At 39.8% G+C, this 19,852-nt stretch overlaps 1 protein-coding gene across 1 annotated transcript in view; it reads right to left on the minus strand.

Annotated features, from left to right (window-relative positions):
• Positions 1–1,772: 1,772 nt before the first annotated feature.
• TUBGCP3 (tubulin gamma complex component 3) overlaps positions 1,773–19,852 on the minus strand; it is a 49,496-nt gene continuing 31,416 nt past the window's right edge. Inside the window, exons 11-22 of the mRNA XM_065829633.2 lie at positions 19,473–19,639; positions 17,821–17,931; positions 17,311–17,419; positions 12,264–12,453; positions 10,862–10,997; positions 9,999–10,067; positions 9,032–9,167; positions 6,461–6,549; positions 6,194–6,325; positions 5,077–5,217; positions 4,385–4,501; positions 1,773–2,890 (exon numbers count right to left, since the gene is read on the minus strand). Of these exons, the coding sequence (XP_065685705.2) occupies positions 2,732–2,890; positions 4,385–4,501; positions 5,077–5,217; positions 6,194–6,325; positions 6,461–6,549; positions 9,032–9,167; positions 9,999–10,067; positions 10,862–10,997; positions 12,264–12,453; positions 17,311–17,419; positions 17,821–17,931; positions 19,473–19,639 (1,556 nt within the window). The 3' untranslated portion in view covers positions 1,773–2,731. The remainder of the gene's footprint in view (positions 2,891–4,384; positions 4,502–5,076; positions 5,218–6,193; positions 6,326–6,460; positions 6,550–9,031; positions 9,168–9,998; positions 10,068–10,861; positions 10,998–12,263; positions 12,454–17,310; positions 17,420–17,820; positions 17,932–19,472; positions 19,640–19,852) is intronic.

The following is a 19,852-nucleotide window of genomic DNA, read 5'->3' on the forward strand; positions in this document are numbered from 1 at the left end:
CCAGCAGTTCCCTGTCCTTCTTGAACTGAGGGGCCCAGAACTGGACACAATATTCCAGGTGTGGTCTCCCCAGGGCAGAGTAGAGAGGCAGGAGAACCTTTCTCAACCTATTAACCACCCCCCTTTCTAATACACCCCAGGATGCCATTGGCCTTGGCTTAACGAAATAGCTGGCTTAGTATGACAGAATAAAACCAGGAATATAAGTAGGATAAAGAGAGGGATACAGGTAGCAAGTAAAACTTATGCCCTTCCAGATGCTGGGCATCCCACATTTGTGCAGGACTGGACGAAGCCTTGGTGGATTTTCCTGCAGTGCGCCATGCAGGTCTCATCCGTGGGAACTTTCCTTCTTCCCCTGCCCTGGCACACAGGTTGTCTCCCATCAGGTTCCCAGCACAGCAGATGCTGTGAGATTCAGGCTGCTCAGGTGCCAGGTATGAGGCCAAGCAGACACATCTGTTCAACATCACTTACTCCTTGAATATTACACCTTCTACAAAGCTTGCAGTACAAATGTGGATCTCTCCAGTAGCTGGGCTTAGTTCAGGCAGTAGCTGACCCCCAGATCATCTCACATCCAGATATACACATCCTTTTGCTGCAGCATCTGGCACCAGAGGGACACCTCCTACCTGCGATCCCACTCCAGTCAGTGTACTCACAGCCCCAAGCCACACACTCAGGAAAACAGATTTTGTAAGGAGACAGGACAGGCTGCACTGATCAGGTGAAGGGGTAAGACTAGAAAAACATACTGACCAGCACCTTATTCACACATGACCAGCACCTTATTCACACATGACCAGCCTTTTGTATCTGCTTATCTCACTACTTTCCCTACACTTTCTCCTTCCCAAATCACCTTTGGGTCACCTGGTTAAATCGCTGCTAAGCAAAAGGTTGAGTTGGTTTTCTCAGCATTCTTGCTTGGATGGCTGCTCCATGCAGTGTAACATTTCTAGGGACAGCATCCTAGAGTGCTTGCTGTGGGCAGTGCCATCAGCATTTCTGTTGCAAGAGCGTTATAAAATGAGTTTCCTCTCTTATATCGATGAAGTTCCTTTCACAAAAGCCATGTTTTGTGATGCAGAGAAGCAGCACTAGGTAATGCCACCAGTACTCCAAAGAGGGAACACCCTGTTGCAGGTGAAGGCAATAAATCAGCAAAAGGAAAATAAATGGCTGAAACTACCATAAAAATCAAAGATGACATCGGTGGCTCCTGTCCACTTCCATGAGATCTTCCAGCACGGGCAAAGCAATCTCTGAGAAAGACAGAATGGATGCCAGTGCATGAGAAATTGAAGACCTCAGGAACAGTTCCCATCCACTTCCATGGGATTTTCCTGCAGAGCTACTCAGGTTGTTCTGTGTCTTGCCTTTTAAGTATTCACAAATGCATCAAGTCTCACTTTTCTGCTCTTGTTTGAGCAGAAAATTCCTCTGAAACTCATCCTCTAGTTCTGACACTAGTTCAGGGCTGCAAGTCGGTGCATCATCCCACGAGAGTTCACCTCTGTCATGACTCACAACAGCCTCACCTGCAGGGCCTGGCAGGTGCCACTGCTTCCCAGGATTCATGTGGAAGAAGGGCAGAAGGCAAAAAAGGCCAGAGACCTGGGTAATCTAAGGACAGCTGCTAATTAATGAATTGCACACAACTCTTAAGTAGAGAGAAGACTAGTAGCAAAATACATTCCTAACTAGAAGCTTCTCCTTTCTTACCCTGTGGAAAAATCATAATCTTTCAATTACAAAAAGCAAACCACTTGTTTGAAAGATAATTGTGTTTTTATTTTTCTAAGCTTGCACTTGTGGAACATAATAAATGACCCAATATAATGACAACTTTGCAAAAGAAGAATCCCCCTCTCCCCAACATCTGGACAGCAATATATAAATATTTACAGTGAAAAAATAGGGAAAAGAAGAAAATGAAGTCAACATTAGCCAAGTCAGTTTGTTTCTACACATCCGATTTTGAACATCAGTTATTTCATTCAATCCACTTTCACAGTACTGAGGCTTTAACTTCATGTTTTTAGATGTTATATGCAACAGATACACTCCTGCTTTGCTTCTAGAGCTTTCTGCTGTACAGTAACTATAGAATTTCCCTACTAATTTTTTTATTTCCATTTGTTAACTCTGAAAACAACAAAAAACCCTAAATATAAGTTTGTCTCCTAATACAAAGTTTCTCACACAAACACATCACAAGACTGAAAATCAGCATAATGAAATGCTGTATAGCTTCTCAACAAGGACATTAGACCTGGGTCCTAATCTGCTGGCTTTAACAAAAGCTCTCTTCAAATACAACAAGTACATATAGAAAAAATAACCTTATTTTCTTGTTAAAAAAGGAAATGGTGCTTTCTATAAACAAAAGATGCAATTTCCTGGACACAGACATAAGTTACAGTGGAGAGAGCTCAGAAAGCTTCAAATAAAATTGGCATTTGTTTAAAAGGATGATTCATGATTGGAAGAGGTTCAATCAGCCCATTTAGTCTGATAATTCTAGAAACATCAGTGTAAAAAACCCTACTTTTTTTGCTTTCTGCTATACAGTGTCACACAACCACATGACTGAAAACATGTTGCCTGCAGAAATGGGAGACACCGATCACACACAATTTGCTTGTATGATGTCAACACTGATTGCCTTGTCCAACAAGAGGTTCAACGACCTTCGGATACCAAGGTGCAGTCCTTAGCAGTCGTTTCACATGTGTGAGCTTCGCCTGCTTCTGGTGCCCAAGGACACCCGAAGCCTTGGCTCTCTTGCTTTATAGTGTTCATTGAAGTCCAATCTAAAGCTAAGAAACCGAAGGCTTTCATCAGAACTGGTTGTCAGCAGGACCAAGAACTGCTGGACGATTCCCTGAAGGAGAAAAGAAACCCAAGAGACAGTTGACACCAACAGAGTGTTTTGCACAGGAATGCCAGGTGTTGCACAGTCCTGGCAAGGAGGCAGAGGGAATCTGGGAAAGGGCAAGCGCAAGCATTTACACCCAGTTGTTAGCAAATGAGTTATGCTGGATTTATTCCTCCTGAAAAAACTCAGAGCTTCATTTTATCTTCAAACACCTGCTATGCACTTCAGAATCTTCCGTGTGAACAGCTCAGTCATTTTAACAGACCCTCCCCTTGCCCTGCTGGCATCCTCCATCTGTCCAAAGGCTCCCACGCTGCCACTGCCCTGGCTCTCCCAAGGTAGCCCCATCACACCTGGGAGACCATTCAGCACCCAACTTGTGCCAACAGGACACCTCACCTTTTTTCCATGTTGCATGTACACTGCAGGCCAGCATTAGCCCACTGCTTGCTTCAAAAATAAAACTTGATGTAGGTTATACAGCAGCAAGCAGCACCCAGCACAACAGAGCATCTGCCAGTTAGGGCAGTCAGTGCTACAGACCCAGTCACTGAACTCTATGTGTTTGGAGTGGTTTTTTATACGGGACTTGCACTGGGCATGTGGCAGGCATGCTTCTGGAGCTCATCTTCCCATTCAGCTCTAGCCAAGGGACTGCATGAGCTCCACAGCATGCAGGAAAGGAGAGGACTTTGGGAGGATAGGAAGAATCACTTGAAGAGCTCATTCCTGTTCTCCACTAAATACTAATGTGGACACGCACATAACTACAGCACCCTTTCCAGAGATGAGCATGGCTGGCCAGAGAAGTCCGGCATGGGAAATCTATAGTAGGGTTCAGCAGGAATACAGTCCAAGCTGTCAAAAGCTACACAGTCAACTTGTAGCAATCCTGCAGAGCCCCAAACCTGCTGTCTCTTTACAGCCTGCACTTCTTAAAGAATTTATTTCCATTTTCCTCTGGGAGGGAGAGCTGCAATATTTGGATCGAGAAGCAAATTCCTCCCAGATCTGAAGTTCTTGCAACAAAGCTCAGGATTGGTAAAGAAGACAGCCTGTGTATGTTCCCCCAAAGAGCTTATCCATTGCCCACCGCAGTGTGCATAAAATCAAGTGTTGGGCCCTTAATAAGGACCCTTTCTGCAGTCTTTAATAGCAGTGACTTGTAAAGATGGTGAGAAGAAACAGAATGCAGACGGAATTTTTTTTTTTTCAGATTACACCAGAAGACAGCTATTACTTCTACTCCTGGAAGAAGGAAGAGGCTTCCATAAAGAGACTACTCATCTTATCTTTGCCAGGGGAACATACATGATCACAAAACCTGCTGTCTACTTAGGAACAGTGAATACAGGCTTCTAAGTAGAGAAGCAAAAAATGAAGACCTAGATCCACAAACTGCACATGAGTACAGAAGTTACATCTACTTCATATCTGAAATTAATTTCTACGTATGAAAGCTCAGCATCCATATTAAAAAAAATATAATCTAAGGGGCACCTGGTAAAAGTGAGTGAGTATTCGCAGCTGTGAGCACATTTTGGGTATTGAATCTTGAAATTCTTTCATCCTCTTGCTCTCTTCTTCATCTTCTGATGCTGTAACACCCCACTTGCCCTACACAGAGACCAAATGAGTTAAAAGGTCACGCATCACATAATGAAAGTTGCTAATTGGGCCACTTTCTGCCCAGATAACCACAATGGTTATACAAACCAACCACTGCCATAGAAAGTCAAACATACAACCTCTAATATTGCAACTATCAGTCCCTGTGGTGGTTGATCAGCACATGAAAGAACTCTGAGGTTAGCAAAGCAGATGAGTCCCACATCAGCACTGCATATCCCACAGACTGACACTAGGGAAGCAGTCATGAAGCATTTTTTGCAAAAGAGTTCAGAACATTAAAACCTTTTCAATTTCCTTCACCTAAAACAGCCCTAAATTTCTCATCTTCCAAATCCCACTGCAGAATCTAATCACCTAGATGATTTGGGCAAGACCAAAACGAAAACTACCATTCAGCAGCTTCATTTGAATTCACTAGCTACTGCTGATGACTTTCATATTTGTCCCAACTACATTTTTCATTTTTCCTATACTTCTACATGTTACCTAAAATCCTCCATATATCAAAAGACAAGTATATCTGCCTCAGTTTTCATATTTTAGTAATATCCTTATTGTACCTCAAGCTCACGTTGTTTTTTCCTCTCTTCAAATTGCAACCTCAGCTGCAACTCCTCCAAAGCAGCTCTGTACATTGCATCTTGGGCATTCTGGAGCTCAATGATCTGATCAAAAACTGCTCGAAGCTGGTTGAGAAGTACCTGTGAGACAGTTAAGCAACAAAACAATGAAACAGTTGCACAGCAAAAGAGTTTTAAAGTTACTACCACAACTCAAAACAGGAGTAAATTCAAACTTTTTCACACAGCTGGAGAGGCTGTTTTGCAAAGCCCAAAGTCAGTTGCTGCATGATCACAGAGCTTCTTAGGATCAAAAGCAACTGACCCACATCATAACAAGTTTCATAATCAGCATCTGTCACTATGTGTGGGAAGTATGTACAGAGCCTACCATAATAAGGTCTTTGGGGAAGAAAAGTGACTACTCCTCTTGATCCTATAACATAGGAACCATCTTAGACTAGAATAAAATCATTTCAGTTGGAAGAGACCCTCAGGATCATTAAGTCCAACCATAACCTAACTCTAGCACTAAATCATGTCCCTAAGAACCTAATCTGTGTGCCTCAAACTCCTCTAGGGATGGTGACTCCACCGCTTCCCTGGGCAGCTTGTTCCAGTGCTTCACAACCCTTTCCATGAAGAAAAGTTCCCTCATATCCAATTTGAACCTCCCCTGGTGTAACTTGAGGCCATTTCCTCTTGTCCTATCACTTGTTACTTGGGAGAAGAGACCAAGCCCCTCCATGCTACAACCTCCTTTCAGGTGGTTGCAGAGAGCGATAAGGTCTCCCCTCAGCCTCCTTTTCTCCAGGCTAAACAGCCCCAGTTCCCTCAGCTGCTCCTCATCAGACTTGTGCTCCAGACCCCTCACCAGCTTCGTCACCCTCCTCTACCCTCTCTCTAGTACCTCGATGTTCTTCTTATGATGAGGGTCCCAAAACTGAACACAGGATTCAAAATGCAGTCTCACCAGCGCTGAGTACAGTGGCACAATCACTTCTCTAGTTCTGTTGGCCTTTTTGGCCACCTGGGCACACTGCTGGCTCAGCATCTTCTCTTAAACATATAATCCAAGATCAGAAAGCTACAATTTAAGGTAAAGGAGAAGACTTACCCTGGAATCACTATCCAGCAAGCACCGAGCTATGATTGTGTCTAGAAAAACTTCATGAGCTGCAATGATGTGATCCAAGTCCTGTGCTTGTTGGACCTTGTTCCAGAGTTCATCCCACGAACATTCAAGCACCTGGAACAATGATTCAGGATTGGGCTCTTTTGATTTGCTAGATGACAAGCTCTTTGAAATTGAAGACACACAACATATACAGGGTATTAAAAAGTACTTCATTTTTAAGTAACTAATTGGGTGGATAGAGTATACCTCAAATGTAATGTAATACTGCATTTGATGAATGAAATGGACCATTTCTGATGCCAGAACGTGACACTGATGCAGCACCCCAGAAAGCTCTGTAAAAAATCCAAAGAGATGGCATGTTAAAGATCGCAAGGACAGGCACAGCCATCAAACCAGCTTGGTAAACTTTTTTCTACCAAATCAAATATTTCATTAAACAATCACTAATCTTGGATGGCAGCAGCAATACTTGCTGGCAACAGATGAGCAACGAAAATTGCACAATTAACTTCAAGAAAATGTGAGCTTAAGACCACACCAACTGTGTGCTAAGAAAGTGCTGGAAACTGAACAACCCTCTCTAAGTCTCAAGAGACCAAAATACAGTAAATGCCCCTTGTGTTCTTTTGGCTGAAAAATCTGAGGCCTTGGATTTGTGCTTGCTTCTGCAGCATCTCGCATCTCTTACCGTTAGCCTTCAAAACACAGAGCATATGTTGCATTACTTAGCTACACTGGGACCAAAAGAGAGGGCGGCTGCGATAGGGGTAGAGAATTTGTGTCTCAGACAGTCCAGGTTCAACTCCCTGATGCACCACAGAGATTCACAGGTAAGTCACTAATGGTCTCAGCTGCTCACCTGTAAGCAAAGGTAACTCTGTTGCAGAAAGGTATTATCAAGATCACCGTCAACTGCAAAAATTCTCTGGAATGAAGATAATCAGCCTTCTAGAATCAGGCAGATACTCAAACAGGGGAAGCAGTTTCTAAAAAGCTGTTAAAGTAATTCGCCACTGCAGACAAGCTGTGAGACTTACTACAAAAGGAATTTTACATTTTCTTATCTTCAGATGTTACAGAACCATCCAATGATCTGAGAGATATTACAAGAAGCTACTCTGTTCTTCATTTCATATGTCTTTGCAGGAAGACTATCCCTAAGACATTATGCTGCATCTGCTTTAAATAGAGTCAATAAAAAAAACCTTCAGGGTTGGCTAAACAACAGAAATTCCTCAACACTGGTGCATTGGATGTATCTGTGTTTCTTCTTCAAACTCCCAATAGGAAAAGAGCAAGCTTGACACTACCCTCTAGAAGTACTCCTTTAAAGCATTAAAATCTCTGGCTGTTAGGACTTTTTGGGAATTATGAATAAAGCTATCCTTGAAAGTCAATGCTACTTCTTCATGGCTGAAAAGCAAAAGACCCTGCAGCTGCTTCCTCTTGTCAGTTACTTTCTTCTATTTGGTGCTCTATGACTGGAAGGCCAAGGTACTGTTTCAGAGGGAGAGAAAAGAAAAGCAAGTTCTACTTCTTCTTCATAAATCAGTGCTGGAGTGGACTCTCCATGTGTTTCAGAAAAAAGTCCTACTCACAGCTTCCAACTCAGACATGCCAGTGAGCAAGAAAAACTCCCGTGCTGCCTTCTGCCTGGAGGGACATGTCTTTATAAACACACTCTTCTTCGTTGGAGGCACAAACTGAGAAATACAACACTCACTCCTTCTGCCAACAATAGCCATAAGAGGTTGGGCAGGATTTTAAACTGCTCCATTACTTAAAACACAGCCAAGCCTAAAGGTGACAAAAAACTGAGCCTTTATTTGCAGAAGATTGTTCCATGGCAAAGCGTAAGAAAGACCTCCCAAAGCCAGGGGGAAGGGGAAAGGAAGGAAGAAAAACCTAACTTCCTTCTGAGAAGAAAATAATGAAACCCTAGGAATGGGTAAGAGCTTCAGCCTGAAGACCCTCAGGTGATGAGATTAAAATCTGCTAACTGCACCACAGTCTCAAAGGAACAGAAAGCAAGAATGCAATAGACCACTGGTTTTGAGTCAAACAAGCACTTATTTAGGCCAGGGAAAAGTCAGTAAGCTAAATCCTGTCTCACAGAAAGGAAATCTAGTCATCCTATACAGTTCCAGAGTTCAGACTTGTGCACTGGAGCAGACTTTACCAGAGCTTTTTTCCCTGTGACCTTCTGAAGCCAAGGAGTACACTCCCACCCACTAAACAGTTTCTAATTGAGAAAAGATAAATATATTCTTGTAAATATTACTATGCCATAAAGAAGTGTAACCCCTCAGTGAAACTGAGAGAAAAGAGTACGTAGGAGTTTTCTTCTTCTCAAACATCAGATTTTCTTATCTTAGCCTCTCCTGTTCTTAGCTAAACAAAAGCACAGGGAATGAATGAAGGTAAAACTAGTAAATTCAGAAGGGTGCATGTATGAGACTTAACTACTTCCAGCACAAGAGGGAGACACAGAGTACAGATTGCAAGGAATCAGAGATGAACAAAAGGGGATGGGAGAGTAACAAATCTCCTTCCAGAGCCATGGTGTTTTTGTTCATTCACTGCTACAAAAACTCACAACCAAGGATTAAGTAAAACACATAGGAAACCTCCACTTCAGTAATGTTGTTTTATCTTCATCACCATCTACCATTAAAGTCAATCAAGAGGAGCAACAAAATATAAAATTTACCTGTCCCAAGAAAATTTCCCCACCGTCTCTTAATACAGTTTAAACTAAGATGCAATCAGCTAACTCCAGTTTACAAGCATGTCATTCCTTTGGGCTTCTCTCACCTGGCATACTTTTCAGAAGCTTTGCATTGCACATGTGCCCTTTCCATATATCAGTAAGAATATACTCCATTCGCTTCGCTCTCCAAAGGAAATTAAATACTCTTAGATAGTGGCTCATACACTCCCGTGTAAATACCTACAACACAAACAAAACATCAGTCTAAATTTAATATACATACCATGTGTTCAGAAGGACTAAGAACCTATTCACAGTCCATCTTATCTGACTCATGCAGTTTATTGATTAATATTGTCAAAACAAAATCCCTGGAAACCCCAGAGCTTTAGGGAAGATCCTCCCTCAAGGGCTGAACTGAGTCATCCAACATTCAAATAGGCCCATGGCACTGTGGGAAGTGTAAGAAGGGGTGAACATGACAAACCCTAAACATTCTGCTCTTTTCAAACTATGAATATTCCTTCTGCTGGTCAGACTCACATTTTGATGTCCTGTTAAAAAAAAGTTCTTTACAAATTCTTTATAGAGGATAAATGCTTTCTGATCAATACTCCAGCTATTTTCTCTGTAGTTCTAATGAACACTACCTATCAAATGTCATTTAGACAGTACAAATAGGTTATCCTCATATACATTCTTCAGTTCCTTGCAAATTATCTTGAATTAGCAGCTACAGAATAGTAATAATAGAAGAAGGGGAGCACTCCATTTATTAAGTACTTGCTAAAATCTCTGCTGGAACAAATGAATTACCGATTTTCAGTAATGATTGTTTTAAACTTAGCTTTTTAGCACTCACAGTTACTTTATAAAAACTGAGATTTTGGCTCAACTGTTTATACAGTGGGTGCATCCTAAATGCCAGGAAAAAAAAAAAAAAAAAGAAAAAAGAAGTTGCTCTGATCTTACACTCAGGAATTAAAAAAAAAAAAGGTTATTTCATTAAAAAAATATTTAGCAATTTAACTCAGTATCTGAGATATGTTCATAGTCAGCAGTATACATTACCGTTGCTATTGGCCCATCAACGTGATAGTCCAAGCTGAAGACATCCCATCCAGTGTCCCCAGGAGATACCTGTATTAAAAAGATATGCCACTTTCAGTGTATAACCAGACCGTGTCAGTGCCAAAGAGCAACTCTTGCTTGCTTTTCATTCTCCACAGCCTATAAAAAACCCAAACATCCACATCCATACAGAATACAGGACTTCTCTGTCAAAAGTAGTACATTAAGTAAAAATGGATGAAGTTTGACACAAGAGTAGGATTAATCTCACCCAAATGTTGATGTTTGTAATGGCAATGTTTTTCCATTGGAGCTAGTAAAGCAAATGAAGGGAAAGAAAAGCTTTATAGGCAGGACTCAGCCTAAGGTATATACTACAGCTACAATATCTCAGATTAACTCCCACCTCTGGGACTGGAGCTTCTCATTAACTCAAGTTTCTTACCCAGAGGTCTCCTTTATGAAACGCACTTTGATTGCTTTGCTCTTTGTAACTACTGGTGACCAAGAGACCATCCCCAGGTTCTTGTAAGAGCAACAGCAGTAGGAGCTGCTGTCCTCAGGTGAGGACTAAGAACATCCGTTACTGTTAGACCCCAAATACTCAACTTTGTATTGTCAATGAAATGGCTGTAAACACACAGCTTGAAATACAAATAGACAATAGGAAGGAAATGGGAAAATAAGAGAAGACTTATTTAATGAGGTTTACATGATTCAAAGTAGACTTCAGTGGAAGCGGGGGGGAGGGGGTGTATTTGCTATATGCAGATATTAAAATCTTGTTTCATATAGATGTCCACATGGATACACACACAAAAAAAAGCTATGTTTCAGGTCAGAGTCACTATGATGCAACAGACCTCCAGAAGTCGAACATCCAGTCGTTTGAGAATCTCGGGATTATCAAACTGGGCATTAGTTGCCCTCACCGCTGTCTCAAGGATTCCAGTCAGATTATGCTGATATAAGGTTGTAGCTGGTCGTGCAAGCTCCGGTCTGGGGATTATGAAACAAACAGTCACAGTATATTACTGAGATATTCTGCAGCAGTAGTTTGGTAGTAACTGCAACACAGTGAAACACTTCTCTGACAGACTTCTAAAGACTCTCATATTACTCCCTCACTCTTAACCACACAAAAAAAATCAATGAGCAAAATATTTCAAACTGTCCGTTCACATGCAGCTATACACCCAAACATCAGCATGAGGAGTAACTTCATCTTCCTTTAGTAACAGTAATTTGAAATTACCAGGGTTGCTAGCATAGCTATTCTGTAACTTTAGTTGCATTCATATCTAAAATGAGGCAGATGACAGCATTAACACAAACCAATAATTTCATTTCATTTTAGTTCTGAGGGATCTACTGATAGACACCTCACAGGCCTAGAACTGCTGGCAAAAGCACACAAACACACCCCCTCTATGGAACTTAAACTTTCCAAAGAGCTGCAACAAGCACCTTGTGCTGCTCCTCTCCCCCATGGTCACTACTAGAAAGCCCCTCACTACTACTTCCTCAAATGTGATACTTACTCCACAAACCAACCTTATTCTGTTTCACACCGATTTTCATTTAAAAAAGCATGGTCATGTACAAATCACCACCAGACAACATTAATTTTTATTTACAAACAAGTTAATGGAATCTCTATTACAAAGCGTGCCTTCTAGACTAAAGGAAAGCTTTGTAAGTTTCATCAGTAGTATCGGCATGTAAAAGCACTGAGCTTGTAAATACACTTTGAGAACTAAAAGTGATATCTGTAAGTGCACTTGAGTTGTTAAACAGAGCATGGTGAGGCATCAGTTAAATTTTTAAAATGCACTGAGGCATTGACAAAATGTTTGGGACCAAATACCTACAAAACAGAGAAGTCTAACAGTCACAGTAATGCTAACTAGTGGCATAAAAAGCAAGAAAACATTTCTGCTTAAACTTGCTGACAGGCATGAGAGAAGTGCTAACATCCTTGAGGTTCTCACAGGGTCAAACATAAAGGTATCTGTATTAGTGCAGCTTCCCAAGACATTGTGAAATGGTACTTGTATATACTTCCCACCATAAAGGAAAAACAAAGTTGAAGCCTCAGGGTCAAAGAAATTAAACCCAAAATAGAATTTAAAAGTTGTTCAATTAAACCTTCAAGTAATAAGATACTTAAAGGGTCTTCTTCCAAAAGCAAAACAATCTCTGTGCTGATCACGCATATTTGCATGCATCAGAAATTCAACATAACTACCCTTCCTACTCTCTTACTTGAGCAAGTCCATTAAATGTCTAATAAAGTCTCCTTGACCAAGTAGTAAGTAGCGCCTCATGGCCTGCATGTGTTCTAGTAAATTGTACTTCTTATTGAGAACATCTAGCAGGTATTTGCTGGTCTCAAAATAAGCTGCATCAATTTTCTCTTGAAATGCATTTTCCAGATCTGTGAACAAATCAGCAGCTAAAAGAAAAAAAAAAAAGTTAAAATTAAATTAGTATTATTCCAAAACTGGGGCAAACAAGCTCTGGAATCAAAACATGCAAATAAAGAAATTGCTATTTCTTCTGATCCACTATATTATACATTAGGTACAGCAAAAGTGAAAGCAAGTCTAAAGCAGCCCATACTTCAACATTATTTTAACCTGTGCCCAGCTTGTACTCTCCAATAATAGTCTGTATTATTTCACAAAAAAATGAATGATTTTCAGCTTGCTGAAATACCACAGTTTACAGAATCAAGTAATTTGAAAAAGGTCTAAAAGCTCAGAGTTAGGAAAAAGTTTTGTCAGGGGGATCTAAATCAGAAGTCACTTCTAGGAGCGGGGGGGGGGGAAGAAATCAAAGAATCAGTCAGAAAAATCAACAGAAAAGAGTTCCCACATACAAGTCAGAATGATACAGGATGGAATATACTTGCAGTATCTAAGGGATAGCCAACAACCTAAATTTTTCTTCTCCACCTTTAATGCATGGCACTTTGGGGTTAGAAAGTAGGACACTGTCCTTTAGTAGGAAGTATATTTCACTTTTTTCTACACCTAAAAGCTTATTAAGAAAGGAAATGCAACAAACGCTGTTAAGAGAGAGCAAGAAATGTGGCCTCTTCAGGCAACATGGACTCAAATTACAAGTACTGGACTGTCAACTGCCGTAAGATTTGGACCTTCCTCTGCATTAAAGGATTTATTCTCACTTTCAACATTTTTTAATCACATAACTATTGCTCTAAAAGCAAAAAATGAAGATTCAGGTACCAAATTAGTGTAAGACAGTGCATGGTCTGCTCCAGGATTAGTTTCAACCTGTACTGCAGACAGGAAAAATAAAAACCAAGTTGCATGTTGTTCTGATGAAAGTCAGCCTCAATAAATAAAATGCTTTTAAACTGAAAAAACAAACAGTGATTCTAATTAAGAGGTTACTCTTTACTGAGGGAAACCTCTCAATGTGTGGTTCAACTACATTCCCTGAAGCTTCCAAACTCTCATTCTTTGAAGCTCTCCATAAGACACCAAAAGTGCAAGCATATGTAGAGATGTCAAAGAGGTGACACTTGTATAATACATTACTGTGCTCAAAATCCCTATGCTAGGAGAACACTACTTAGTCAAGTAACACACAAGAATCTTAGGAGATGTGATAATTACTACAGGCTGTTGTAAGGCATCATCAAATTGCCCATTTCAGTCACCAGACAGCAGACCAGAAGAGACAGCTCACCAAGGTCTCTGCTGACTCTGGTCAAGGCAGAGACCTGGTGTGATCTGACAAAGCAATTCTCACATTGCTCAGGTAAGAAAGCAGGGTTCCCACTGCTGGGAAAAAGGGAAATACATCAGTTTGTGCAAATGCACTTCTCTCACTGGTACAGGGCAACAAGGTAGTGAGAATGTCCAATTAATTCTGACTTTCATCTTGTCTCTCCCCATCAGCAGATCCTGTCCTCTTAACAGCTGTCTTCACAAGATGGGTTTGAGTGCGGCTGCTGCATGGATAGTGGCACCAGTCATCTGATCTGCCACATGGCTTCACTGCTGGCTTTAGTGGAGGAAGGAAGAATTTCTAGAAGGGGCAAAAAGCTAAAAGAGGAATTTCACAGACAGAAGAACACTATAAGTTACAACACCCCATGTCAAACCCATTTTCATCAGGGGCCACATCAGCCTCACGGTTGCCTTCGAAGGGCCAAATGTAATTTTAGGGCTGTATAAATTTAATTACTCAGCCCTTTGAAGGCAACCGTGAGACTGATGTGGCCCCCGGTGAAAATGAGTTTGACACCCCTGCTCTAAGTATCTTTCCATAAGATGCTCTCAGCCTCATGAACAAAGCAGAAGAAGAGAACAAGACAACCAAAAAAGAGTTATAAGCTAGTACCTTCAGCTACTGGACACAGAGATTGAGCCTAGGACTAGCTGAAGGCACAGGCAAAGCCAGCAGGCAGTTGCCCAGTTTGCCCACGGCAAGCCTATCAAGTCACACATGCTGGTCCTGCCTTCACTCAAGTAGGGGTGATCATGTCTAAGGCAGCACCTATGGTTAAGGACACATGGACCAGCCTCAACTTCTTGTTATCCCAAGCAGAAAAAGAAAATAACAACAAACTTTCTCCCCTCTTTAGTGCTTCCCCTTGCCTGGAGGGGAGTGACCTGGCCACTGCCCTTTATCTCTGAGACTGGAAAATTCAAGATTACATGTGTAGCTATAATGTACCATTCTGCATACACACACACGCCAACACAGGCGATGCACCATTCCTGTTTGACATGCAAAACTACTGAGAAAAAAAAGAAATCGCTTACATCAACAACCAAGAGGCCTAAGCCCAAGTTTATAAAGCTGTGAAAAATTATCTCGAGACACTGTGAAAAGACAGAAATGGGTCAAGAAAGGCTCAGGCAAAAAGCACTGACAGACAGGTCCCATGGGTTGCTATTGAATGTAGTGGTCTCATGTCATTCCTGGTTTGGGAGTTCCCAAACTGTGGACAGCTAGAGGTCAAATCTGGGATCACTTTATCTGCTCTTTCTACTGTCCTTCTTCCCCAAGTGCCTGCTACAATCCCCTGTCAGGCAACATGACCAACTTCTACACTGTTCTTCACCTCTGGCTTCCTGTTTTAATGCATGTTCAAACAGCTTTTTACATCATGATTCCTTCAGCATCAAAAGGAAACTGGGGAAACATGAGTTAAGGTTCCAAAGCAAATTAAAGAAATAAAAAACACCACCACCAAAAAATAATAATAAAAAAATCCACACAACCTCAAAACAAAACAAAAACCAAACCCACCAAAATCAGCCAAACCCATCAAACATTTGGATTAAAAATGAAAAAAAGCATCCAGAATTGAGGCTAGCACCCTAGCTTTCCATCATCTTATTACAAGTAAATATCCAAAGGGGAGTCTCAAGATATTGTCATATGGCACAGACAAGGACAACAGGACACATTTCCAACACCAGTGATACAGAATGTTCTTTCTGTATTGAATGGGTAAAATGCCCTAAACACAAATGCAGTTTCATGCAGAATCAAGGCAGGGCAATACTATGAGGTATTTAAGCTGCAGCCCATAAGCTCAGCACGCCTGCAGCACACTGCAGATAGAGTGGATAACACCCGTTTCTAAAACTACACTTCTCTCAGAAACACATATTCTCAGCACTTAAGATAATGTACTTGCTTTGAAGCTCTCATCCCCTACATAATAGAGAACCTATATTTGTGTGGATCATCCATTCACTCAAGGAGAGAGAAACAAGTGAAAATTTAAAAAAAAATACTGGAATAGCATGGCCATAAACACTGTAAAGTGGTGAAAGTGTGTAGCCAAAGAATGGTTTTGCCTTTTTCAGGAGTAGCTCGCAAGATGATGATTCAAATGCATTTACAGCCCTTATTCACTTAACCTTGACCCCCTTCTGCACTTTAAGTGCATCTTTGACTGGGCAAGCACCATACATTGTACAAATATCACATTACTAGACGAAATATTCTTGCAGATGTGAAAGGGATTTTATTATTAGAACACCTTTCACGGAGCTACTCATTCATGTTTAAAGTCCGTGCCGTGAAGAGTTAACATAAAAACTAATCCAAGATTAATCTGGAGAAGAAAAAAAAAAAAAAGAACACAACAAAAAAACTCACAAAACCAAGCTTTGAAGTCACATATAATAAAGACATATCTGAGAACAGGAATAACAGAGAAGACATTGTACAAGATGTCCAAAAGTGCAAGGAAGATGTTCTTAGAAAATTAAGTCAAGAACTAGACAGAAAAACAAATGTTTAGATAATTCTTCTCTTGGCAAAAGCTGTATTTACTAGTAAGACATCATTATACTTCTAAAAACTATGTACAAAATTTCATCAGAGAAATTATCCCAGTGATCTACATCTTAACTAGACTCCTTTTGATATATTAGACAAATTATAAAAAGAAGTTATAGTAGTAAAGTATCACCTTCACCAGAAGAAAGCAAACTGTCTTTTCTCCCAGATGTAGCAGCATCCTCTGCATTACCTTACCCTCCTTCTTAGTATTTACACAAGAAGTCTCCATTTTTTACATATTTCTTATTTGCAATCTTTCATCATAACAATGTTAATTTCATTACAAAGAAAATGCCACCAAAGAACAAGCACAAATGATACATAACTTTTCATTCATTAAGACTGAAATCATATTTGTTTCTTTTTAGAAGAACCTGAAGGAATCCTGATAGTTAAGTTTTGGTTGGCATCCCAATTTTAAGTAATCTTCAAAAATACTTTTATTAACCTTCCACATACTCAGTTTTCTTCAGACATATTATATTGTTAGAGTTCATTTACAGAAAGGCTTCTGTCCTGCCTGTTTTTAATGCTCATTCTCTTACTTATAACTAACACACTATTTATTATCTTTTTAATCACAGAATTAATTCAGTATTATTACGGAATCATCCGATGAAGTGTTTGATGAGAAGTCACAAGTACTAAATTGTTACTGTGGCACTCAAGAATATCCCTGCCCCCACCCCAGCCCTCTCAACAAAATTCAGCTGAAGGCAGATTAGTTTCTGAATGGTTTCATTCAGAAATCCAGTACATCAGCCAACACCCAGCAAACCCATCAAATTAAGAAAATAAAATGACACACATGCATCTTCATAAAGATGCAAATGCAAATATCCATTAAAATACCTGTATTCTAACACAGATGGGACTTCCATACTCCTTTCCAACCCCATGTCAGTTTACAGTCTAAGCCACATATTGCCCAGAGCTCAGTTCAAAGGGAAGATGTTGACAAACACTAATACCCTACCGTCTTTTGAAGACTCTGTCGATTTGGCCACAGCAATCATCTTTGTGGATGGAGTTTGATCATGACAAACTTGATGCAAGAAGTTTATGGATTTTCCTATTAGTAGGACCTGAACAAAAAATTATTTTAAGTGATTTGCGTGTAATAAACCAACCAAACAAAAAAAATCCGCAACACCACATAAAACCAACACCAAACAGAAAGCCACCCACAACTACCAGGACAACAGGATATTTTGTCATCTTTCTGTGGCCTTAGCTTCACAATCCCAACCACAGCAATCCAGAACTTCAATGTCAACACAAAATCTTTTTAAACACAAACGTCTTTCCCCTCTTTGAAATCTCAAACAAAGTTTATCAGTTAGAGAATGAAACACAGAAACAGTCTTCCTCAACAAACAATTCTAAAAATCTTAATTGTTAAATTTTGTCTCTATTTTCTTAATGGAAATCTAAACAGCAGCATAGAGCAAATAAATCATTAGAAGGCTAATTTTCAAATTCATACCTTTTTCGATTGCTCCATGGTTATAAAAGAAGGGATCATTGATTTCCTCAAAGTGTATTTGTCGTGCCACAATCGATCAGTTTTAACTGTAGGATCTGAAGCTACAAAAAACTGTAGATTGAAATAATTATTAAAAATGAAAAGATGAAGGCAAACTCTCTCCTCTAGTGTTTCATTTCTGTATTTAGAAAACTGTAAAAATATTCCAAGTTGTTCTTCTAACTTAAAAAAAATCAGAGCTAATCTGCAGAGTTGTCCTGGCAATTGATATGTAAATTGTACGTTGCCCAATATGAACTCTGAAGAAAAAAGTTAAAGAACGGCTCAAGCCCTTTTGGATTTCCTCCTATTGTAACAGATGCAGAAAACCAAAAAAAAAAAAAAAAAAAAACCCAAAAAACACAACCCCACACTACACACAAGAAATCCTGCAATTGAACTGGTGATCAAATGCTAAGGTCCTCAACTTCATACAAGAGAATACTTTCATTTGTAAGAAACTAAAACTACATTATTAGTTTTGTTAAAATGATTTGTAGATGGATTCTGTCTTCATCCTGTAAAACAAGATAACCATTTCTTGGACAAGAGCTTTTTTCACTGCCTCCAAATACCATTTCCACCAAGAATGACCAATGTACTTGTTCAACAATTGTGTCTATGATACAAGAATTGTAGCTTTAGGTATACCACATCCAACAGATTTTCGGTATTAAGAACACTCTCACACTGCAAATGTAAGTTCTTAAACAAAGATTTTAAAGCTAACGAATTATATAAAAAGCAAAAAAACTCATCTCACATGTCTGAGGAGTAGCTGGGAAAAAAAGGTAAAGACTATTTTACAGCCAGAAAGATTCATCAACATTTCACACAAGTCTCCTAATGCTGACCTTAAAGATCAGCTGTGAGTGATATTTGTACTCATTTTAATTTTGACTCAGATGGACAGTTTCAGAAATCAGACATCATATTTCACACTCAAGTGAAGTTACTCAGATGTGTCTCAGAAGTGCTCAGTTCATTTTAAAAAATGATTCTTTGACTTCTTCAGACAACAAAAAAAAAAAAAGTCATTTTAACAACAGTGTACTGATTGGAGACAGGAAAGAGAGTTAGGAGAGTTTAAAAAGCCATAAAACCATTTCTAAGAAGAAAAAGGGCAGTTACTAGAACTTGCTGTTACAGAAGTCAGAACAAATAACTCTATAGAGTTTCTAGAGGAACTCCAGAATGATAAACCTTTTCTACCCAATTTGACAACCCCCAAGTTATTTACAAAGCCAAGGATAACAGTAAGTAGTCAGAGCAGAATATTCTGAACTTTATTCCAAATATGAGGCTTGCACATTATACACTTCTCTCTTCAGAAGCAAGCATCTATTGTTAGTCCACCATTCTGCCTCTAATAAACAGATTCGGGATATGATTCACTGAAGACAACACATATCGCTGCAACCTCCAGATATCACACTCACTGAATCCATTAAGAGAGTCACATTTCACGTTGTTATTGTGTATGTTACTTACTCATATGTTATACATTTCTACCACAGTCTACTTTTCAAATTCTCCTCTAAGCCTCTCACAGATTATACTCCCACAAAGCCAACAAACAGATGATAAAACATTTATTGCATCACATACATTACCTCATGGTAGGTATCCTCCAGCTCTCCATCATAAATCCAGCGATAAAGGAAATTCAGTACAGGATGGGATACCAGGCCAAGAATGTGCTGAACCAGAGATCTCATGTAGGGATCTCCTGTTTTAGTATAGGCATGAACTGCTGAGGCAAGTTCACCCCCTTTTCTCCCTGTAAGATCATAGTGGAGAAGAACAGAAATGTACCAAGTTAGAAAATATACACCAGACTTAAATTCCGAAGCCATTGATTTTAACTAGTCATATGTCACTAAGAGCTTGCTGAACAGCAATTCTAAAAAAAAAAAAAAAAAAAAAAAAGCAAAACCACGTTTTTTAATGTTGACAGGGAATTCCCAGGTTTTGAGGCATGAATCATTGATCT

Source organism: Patagioenas fasciata, chromosome 1, assembly GCF_037038585.1.
Source record: "Patagioenas fasciata isolate bPatFas1 chromosome 1, bPatFas1.hap1, whole genome shotgun sequence".
NCBI classification, from domain to species: Eukaryota; Metazoa; Chordata; class Aves; order Columbiformes; family Columbidae; genus Patagioenas; species Patagioenas fasciata.